This window comes from Numida meleagris, chromosome 1 (genome assembly GCF_002078875.1).
Source record: "Numida meleagris isolate 19003 breed g44 Domestic line chromosome 1, NumMel1.0, whole genome shotgun sequence".
NCBI lineage: Eukaryota > Metazoa > Chordata > Aves > Galliformes > Numididae > Numida > Numida meleagris.
The window spans coordinates 7715748-7724687 of NC_034409.1; the positions used below are offsets into that span (position 1 = coordinate 7715748).

The 8940-nt window shown below is 42.3% G+C and overlaps 1 protein-coding gene across 2 annotated transcripts in view; it reads right to left on the minus strand.

Moving 5' to 3' along the window:
• The window catches only part of GRM3 (glutamate metabotropic receptor 3), a 112304-nt gene continuing 103769 nt past the window's right edge, over nucleotides 406–8940 (minus strand). For both annotated transcript variants that reach the window (XM_021384756.1, XM_021384755.1), the window contains 2 exons: nucleotides 5804–5978; nucleotides 406–964 (listed from right to left, as the gene is read on the minus strand). In XM_021384756.1, coding sequence (XP_021240431.1) covers nucleotides 891–964; nucleotides 5804–5978 — 249 coding nt within the window. In that variant the 3' untranslated portion in view covers nucleotides 406–890. The remainder of the gene's footprint in view (nucleotides 965–5803; nucleotides 5979–8940) is intronic.

The window sequence follows — 8940 nt, forward strand, 5'->3', positions numbered from 1 at the left end:
TGCTTTTTATATGCTACCAGTCTACAGTGTGCGCGACAGATTTAAATCATGCCAAATGGGTGAACCAGTGATCAAAGTTTTGTTGCTAATGTCTCATTGAGATGCAATTAGACATTTTCACATTTGGAAATTATCCTGCATTTTATTAACAAGAGAAGCACTTGAGATGCTTTAATGACGTGTTTAATTTTTTCAAAGAGAGGGAATTTATACTTGGCCCTGACAAAGCATTCATCATAATCACCTGTTTTGTGATGTGGATTCTGTAACTCAGGCACACTCCCATACACGTATATGTGGATACATACACACTATTCATGCAGGCTTTTTACCCTTTCTACCTACCCTACTGTTTAAGAAAAAACTCTCAAGAAGATAATGACCTTGAAGGAGGAAGAAACAAAAATGAAACCATACTGAAAAACTTTTATCTTTTTATTATTGGTGCCTTTACATTAATACTGCTGTTTTGTGCTGAGAAAACCAGTCTGTTACATGTAAGGTAACTGTAATATACAACATAGAAATGCAGTCTAAGTTAATTACAACAAGGAACTACAAAAAATATCGTAGGAAAGAAGTCACCTAACATTGCAACTGTGCTTGCAACAAATCACTCCCTTACTGTAGGACTATGCACATTGTGAACCATGGTTATTTACATATCCCTTAAGACCATTAACAACAGAAGGGCTAAAATCAGTCTAAAAAGTTCCAGAACATCACTATATACTGTACAATCCTCAAAAATAATTTATTACACTGTTTCTAAAAAAAGGTACTAGTTTTCCTTTGTTTTCTTTTGTTTTCTGGTGTTTTCCGAAGTGCACAACATGTGCAAAATTTTGCCTAACAGTCTAAAAACTCAAGAACTGAACCGCAAGTCACAATCACAGAGATGAGGTGGTGGAGTCCAGGACTTCCCTTCCATTGCAGACAGTTGGCACGTACATACTGGCAGATGCTGAAAGAGAAAGAGGGGAAAATCAACTGATGTCTTGGGGACAGAAAGTCACAGCAACACACAGGATTAGAATTTGGATGATCTCAACCATCTCACCCAATTTAACCGAGATGCCCTGTGAGAAGTCAGTACAGGTGACACCAACAGTGCAGCTGATGGAGGTTTGCTTGCACCTCTACAAGTCAATGCAGATCTAAGGCTGAACCTCCTGGAGGAACCTGATTGCTATTTGCTGAGTGTTATGAGAGGTTGGGATGAGTAAGCTTGTGTAAGAAGTGCCTGAATAAAATGCATTTTTTGGAGGATTTTGGACCACTGGGCCTCACAAAATTGAATTTTGCATGGTAGTGTGAGCCAGTGTCTCTAGACTAGTACAAAGATGCCTTTGTGGAGTAAAAAGTGAACCTTGGGATTTTTGTTCCTTATTAGCAGGAAATTGCAAGGTCTGATCCTACAAGCTTCCAAGTATTTGAAATGGACATTCCTGAAATTAAACATATACATTTTTAAATCCAGGAGAGAATCTACCTCGGCACACTAGGGCTGTGTGTTGATCTAATTTGTAATTACAAAAAATAAAAAATCAATGTACATATTGGACAGAATGAAGAAACATTTGAATAACTGAATTTGGAAGCAAAATTATTTGTTGCCTAATCCCAGATTATTTTCTGGCTATAATCCCCTGGATTTCTGGGAACTCTGGATCAGGATTCAGTATGTAGGGCCAGATTCTGTTACCCTTTTCTGCATTGCCTAATATTTTAGTCAACAAGTTTTCATTGCTTCAGTGATATGACAATTGAATCTGAGTATCACAATTTGCTTCTAAATGTGTTTGTGTTTTCACTGTAAGATATATTACCGTTCTGCCAAAGCCTTGTGGTTTTTAATTTAAAAGCAAACTAGTTTATCCATCTTTGTAAAAATTATCCACTGGGCATCAGCAATGTGTTTTCTGATACTCCGTGACATCTCTGCTTACAGCACCATAAAGCGGCTTTTTGAAAGACACATTAGGTTAATGATAACAGTGACCCAGAGAAATGTGATGCCTTCATCAAAGAAAACACACAGCGAGCAATGACTTGGTAAACCCAATCATCCACTGTAAAAAGCAATTTATGCAGCCGACAAGGGCATGCTCAGTCTTCCAAAACTGGTGCTGGCTGCAGTCCCTGTTGCAAACTGGTTCTCTAAATACTCTCAGCATCGTGTTTAAAATCGATCATTATTTCTTCAGATCAGTTACTATTTCTATTTTTTTTTCATTGACTGAATAAATATTTCATATGGAGAATAGAACTGTTTTAACAAGACAAATTTAGAGGCACTCCTGGACTAACCTGTTACTCGGGGTGGGGCATAATGTTGGTAAGCAGAAGAATCCAGAGTTTTCCCTTGCTCTGAGTGAGGTAGATGAACTTTCATCTTTCACAACCTATATGCATGCTGAAATCTGATATTTTAAGGTGGAAGGGCATCAGGTCTATGATTTTATGAAGATTAACTATCAGGTTCTACGTTCAGTTTTCAACTGGTTAATATTCTGGCAGTACCTTGATCTGAAGCTTTTATTATTGTTATTTGTATTGCCACTTACTGTTGGCAAATAGAAAAATCAGTACTACTTAGGAGACTTGTTTTCAATCCTTGTCCTTCTGCAGTATGACTACAGGCAAACACATTTTGCTTCTGTGAACATCACTCACACACAGAACATTTTTAGCTTCAGGGGTTCTTTGAAGTCCAACCCACTGCAGGATATGAATAGCTTGAAGACTGCAGGAACTGGATCAGGAAGATGCCAGCGTTGGACGAGAGGAATCTTGTGGTAGGTGAGGAGTGTGTAACTTTGCCTTTGGAGTTCCCAGGCTTCCTTCTCAGCACTTACCTCTCTTGTAGTGCCGGGAGGCAGTGTTCACACTGAGAATCCAGCTCTGAGTTGTCTCAGAACGAAAGCTCTGACTTCTCCCTACAAAGCTCAGCAATGTTCAGCAGTGGCACTGGACAGCTCTGATTTTCTCTCCATGATTGCTGGACCTCCTACAGACACCTCACCTCCATTTTGCCATGCACATCTACATGGGCAGGCAGACTCAAACTTGTGGGTACAGCTTTCTCTACTCATGCTCACAGCTAGAGATGTGAGTTAATGATGTATAAAAGCCATAGTTTGGATCTAGGACTAGGCAAAGAAGTTCTGAGAGAGAAAATTTACCAGCAAGGCTTTAAACAGTAACTTCAGCTCTTTTTCTCACCCCAGTAGAGGACATGTGGAGGAGATCACATCTGTGTGCAGCTCTGCATGTGGACATCACTTGAGTGAATGAGACTCTGTTAAAATAAGCTAAAAGGATGGAAAAGCTCAGCCCAAGTCATGCAGGTGCTTAAATCAGCCCTGAGCAATCTGGGAAGTTTTATAAGTGCTGATCTCCTGCCTTATGGGAACACCTCTGCCATGCCAATAAAACAGACCCCAGGAAAACAGGGCTAATGTCTCAATAGGTGAGGCAGCACTCTGCCAGCAGCAAATTTTCAGATCCAAACAAATATGTATAGATACAAGAACATCGTCTACTGAGGTATACATCTATCCTGCCCTCTTTAGCTTTGATCTGTATTCTTCTGTAGTCCAAGCTTCAGCTGTTAATGTGATCAAAGCTTGGTACCTTTAATTCGTGTTCCCTCACTCAGCAGTGTTCACCTCGACTGCGTTCTGTAGAGCTTGTAGCAAGATGAGGAGCTGGATGCAGGTAACTGCATTTGGTGCTCCAATTAGCTCTAAATGTGACCACGCTGAGGTTTCTGTGGCTCACCAGCATGAGGCCCTCCCTCCACCACTTAGTTTTGGGATGTCATTGTGATACACATTTAGATCTTACAATTAACGATCTCCAAGAGTATTGTGAGATCTTTTTGTTTTCCTCTCAGCGCTTGGCCAGTTTTCATGACTGACGAAAACACCATCGATACCAAAGGAAAAAACAGCTGACAGCCCTGGGCCTGGTGAAAGGAATGTTTTAGATTCCTTTTCTTTTCTTAATAGATGCAGTATAGTTACTGATATTCTCTCCCTGTCCTGCTGCCATTGAGGGAATATACCACATGATGAACTGGGTGCAGATAGAAGTGGGCTTGTAGCAGGCATGGAGACGGCCATGATATGGATTAAAATCAGTTTGGATGTCAAACTTTTTAGAGACTTATGAATGACTAAACAGTTTAAAAAGAAGAAAATGTATTTAAGTCATTTACAAATATGTGGAAGGGTGTGAGGGAAAGTTTTCCATCTCAAAAATACAGCTGCTGTTGATAGGCAGTGAGTTCTCAGTGTTATTTTCGTAAAATAATCTTCCTAAATGGAAACAAAGCTTTTGTTCCATTGTACTGGATGGGACTTTTAGTCTCTCTTCTATGTCCTTTCTGCATCTCATTGTGATCCAAAAAGATACCAGAGATGAGCACATTCAATTTGGTGTAAGCAGGAAAAGTAAATGACTGAGGCCACCCTTCTAAACAACAAAGTAGCAAGAGATTGTAAGGCTGATGTTTATGCTTCCCTTAATGTCTTAAAAATATTCATAAATTTGAAGAAGTAGGCTTTTAATCAAAAGGTATGCATTGAGGATGTCTTTCAGTTGCATGCAGGCACACACACACACAGTGTGTGTATCATCCAGCCATTATAATTAAAAAATCTAACTCCAAAATCCAGTCCTTTACAAAAGTATCCATGAATCAAAATGGTTTCTGAGTTAGCTGATTTAGTAGTAAGAAGGAATTTAAAAAAAAAGGAAAGACTACCTTTACAAAATTTATAGAGGACGAAATAATCACATGAGACTTACAATTTTGTCCAAGGGCCAAGCTTCTAAAAGTTGTTGAGAAACCATAGGTATTGGAAACCCAGCCCCTCTGAGAGTGCTCTGCATTTGGAGCATTTAGGGTCATCTCATCTCTCTTCATCTAAGTTTTCCAAAATAGCAAACAGTTTTGGTTTCTGGAGTCTGCAGCTCGCCTTTTCTCTGTTTTGTAGTCCTTGCCTCTCTCTACCTGTAGCGTGTTTTTCAATTAGCTTGCAGGATAGATGTTGTTGGCAGAGCTCCATTAACAAGGTGCTGTGTGCTCCCGTCATTGCTTAGTTAAGCTTGACAAACAAAACTATACAGGCGACCTTTTTTTTTTTTCTTTTAATCCAAAAACATCTCCCAACAGCTCACCCAGAAGAAGAGCAGCAGCCACCTAACAAAATCACAGATGTGATTCTGCTTGGGATGAAGAGACTGACAGTGTGGAGACGGCAGAGCAGGTGAGCTGTGCTTGCAACACAGCACTGTGTCCTCCCTGCTGTGGCTCTTACAAAGAGCATTGCTCACACTCTGCATACAAAAATGGTTTCTAGCATTCTGTGTGTGTGTTTGCTGTAGAACTGAGCTTTTCCTTGCTAACAGGCATTGAGATAGAGCTGCATTTTGGCCCAGCTCCTGCCAGTGTGTCACTTTGACAGGAATACTCCAGAGCAATCTGTTGCCGTGCTGCTGTCAGAGTGACAATGAGTGGCAGGTCCTCCTTGCTTTGTGCTGAACTGGCTGGAGCCTGTTGCAAGCTTTCTGCTGGCTTAAATGAGTTTCAGAGCAGGCTCTGAACTCATTCCCATGGGAGGAGAATGAGTTTTTCCCTCTAGTCACAAATGAAGTGATGCTTCTACATCAGTCCAGCCTACAAAAGGGCTTTTTGTTACTGGTAAAAAAAAAAAATAAAAATCTTTGCCTTTTTTTTATCCAAATCCACTGCATCCCCACGCCCTTACAGCAAGGCAGCAGTTTTGCTACTTACACTGCGAGTACGTGGTCCCAGTCCCACTGACACTGAACCTGTTGAGATGGAGTCTGTGAGTGACCACGTTCTTCTGGGGCTGGAAGAGGATGATGTGCACCTTGGGCGCGAAGAGGCAGCCCAGCACCACGAAGCCGCTCAGACTCACGGAGATGCACATGGTGGTGGTCTGCACCTGGAAGAGAGCGGGTGCAAAGTGCTGTGTTTTTGGTATGGAATCTTTGAAATTCAGAATGTCAGAAGCATCATCATATAACAGTAGGAACCACAATCCTGAGCTGCACTGACACAAGTGGGCTTGAACGTCTGTCTCATTCCTACCTTCCACATGGTCATATGACAGATGTGTTGCATTGATGGTGTTCTGCTTCTCTGCATATCATAGAACCATGGAATCATAGAGTGGCTTGGGTTGGAAGGGACCTCAAAGATCATCTAGTTCCAACCCCCCTGCCATGGGCAGGGTAGCTGACTGCTAGGTTAAGCACGAGATCAGGCTGCCCAGGATCCCAATCAACCTTGAACATTTTCAGGGATGGGACATCCACAACATCTGTGGGCAGCCTATTCCAGCACCTCACCACCCTCTGAGTGAAAAATTTCCCCCTGACATCTAATCTAAATCTCCCCTCCTTTGGTTTAAAGCCGTTCCCCCTTGTCCTGTCATTATCTACTCATGCAAAAAGTACTGGAAGGGCATAATGAGGTCTCCCTGGAGCCTTCTCTTCTCCAAGCTAAACAAGCCCAGCTCCCTCAACCTTTCCTCATAGGAGAGGTGCTCCAGCCCTCTGATCATCTTCATGGCCCTCCTCTGGATCCTCTGCAAAAGCGCCACACCTTTCCTGAGCCGAGTGCCCCAGACCTGCTTGCAGTATTCCAGATAGAGCTTCATAAGGGCAAGAGTAGAGGGAGACAATCCCTTCCCTCTCCCTGCTGGCCACCCCTCTTTTGATGCTGCTCAGAGTATTGTTTGCCTTCCAGGCTGCAAAAGCACACTGCTGGCTCATGTTACATTTTCCATCTACCAGGATCTCTAAGTCCTTCTCAGCTGGGCTGCTCTCAAGTGGTTCTTCTCCCAGCCTGTACGCATATCTGGCATTGACCTGATCCAGGTGTAACCTTGCACTTGGCCTTGTTGAACCTCACTGAGTTTACATTGGCCAACCTTTCAAGTTTGTCAGGGACCCTCTGGATGGCATCCCTTCCTTCTGCCATATCAACTGGACCACTCAGCTTGGTGTTGTCAAGGGGAACTTGGCTGAACGTAATCTCTCTCAGCTTAGCACAGGAGTGAGAATGTTCTGTTTCTCTCACCCTCATACACTTGATTCCTAAATTGGTCAGGAAGTCCTCTGTAATGCAGCAACTGATCAAAGCTGGCTACAGTGCAAACCAGTCTGCATGTAGTGTGCTTTACATTACAATTAATGCCTTAAAGGATTAAATTTGAAAACAAGTTTAGCCTCCAGCTTCAACTCTAATCAGAGAACCTATGCAGAGGCATAGGTGTGATTTTGCATAAACACAGCAGCTGGTGACGTTTGCCAGATTGACCCTGAAAGGTGAGACAGAAGGACTGAGAAATGAATTGTTTGGAAGGCAGAGGATTTTGGAGTCATTGCCTTGGGCCATTTGTTAGTGCAGCTTTGCTGTCAGTCTGTCTTCCTCTTTGTTCACTCATGTAACTAGGCACCAGTTTACTGCCTCATTTTCAGTTTATATTCTTCTAGGCAGGTTCCTTAATTAAGATGTTGAATTAAACTGCCTTAAACTCTGCTGCTTAATTTAAATGATCATACATCCATGACTCATTTTGCCTTAGATGCACTCCTGCAGTCCTTGGAGATCAGCCTTCTTCAATGGAAATGCTTCTCACATCTCCTTGTCAGAAATAGTTATTGCAAAATGAAAACTGGAGTAAAGAATGGACTTTGTTGCTTTATATATGCACAGAGTGCCAACTGCTTTGTCAACTGTAAGTATAACTAAAGTGATCATATAATTAGTAATCACTCTTTATCAAAGGTGGATGCAACATCTTTTGACACCTGACTTCCCTATGGTCAATTTAACACCCAGACTTTTTTCTTGTTATCTGCATTTCTTGAGGTGATCAAGTGAAAATAAATCCCTTAAATGTGCTAGGTATTAGAGCTGCTGTGAATTTATCTGTGCTTATTTAGTCACAACAGGTTTCATTTTATCTTGGATTCTGAAGAACCCCTCAATGAAATCAGTGTGGACCTCTGTGTGAAAATAGCATCGGAGAGGTCTGTCTTATCCAGAAGCTCTCATTTAAATTTTCGACAGTGTAGCTAAGAGATACAGCTACCAAACACAGCAGTTTCTGGGCTCTGCTTCAAGATCCAGACTATCTGATCTGGGAACTAGTTCTCGGATTGTTGGAGGACTCAAGAGAAGTCTCAGAGGAACATCAGGTTGCCTTGCTGCTTCTGGGAAAAGGATTGCTGCAGGAAGCTGTGACTTCTAGGAATATACTTCACCAACCTGATTGCCTTCTAGGGGGAAATAACTGACATTGTGTATGATGTGGGAGTAGTTGATATTTGACACTGTCTGCCATAACTCTTCCTCACTGATAAGCTGATAAAGTAAGAATGAGGTAAGGCGCACTGAAGATTGACTGGACTACTTGTCCATATTCATGTTAGATAATCTTTCAGTTTTGTGCCCATCACTACAAGAAAGACATCGAGGCCCTGGATTGTGACTAGAGGAGGGCAACAAAGCTGTGAAGGGTCTGGAGCAGAAGTCTTGTTGGGAGCGGCTGAGGGAACTGGGATTGTTCAACCTGGAGAAGAGGAGGCTCAGGGGAGACGTTATTGCTCTCTACAATCACCTGAAAGGAGGTTGTGGGAAGGTGGGGATCAGCCTCTTCTCCTGTGTAAGTATTGATAGGATGAGAGGGAATGGCCTCAAGTTGTGCCAGGGGAGGTTCAGGTTGGACATTAGGAAGAATTTCTCCTCAGAAGGAGTAGTGAAGTGTTGAAAGAGGCTGCCCAAGATGGTGGTGGAGTCACTGTCCCTGAGAGTGTTCAAGAAAAAGTGTTCCTTCCTTCCTTCCTTCCTTCCTTCCTTCCTTCCTTCCTTCCTTCCTTCCTTCCTTCCTTCCTTCC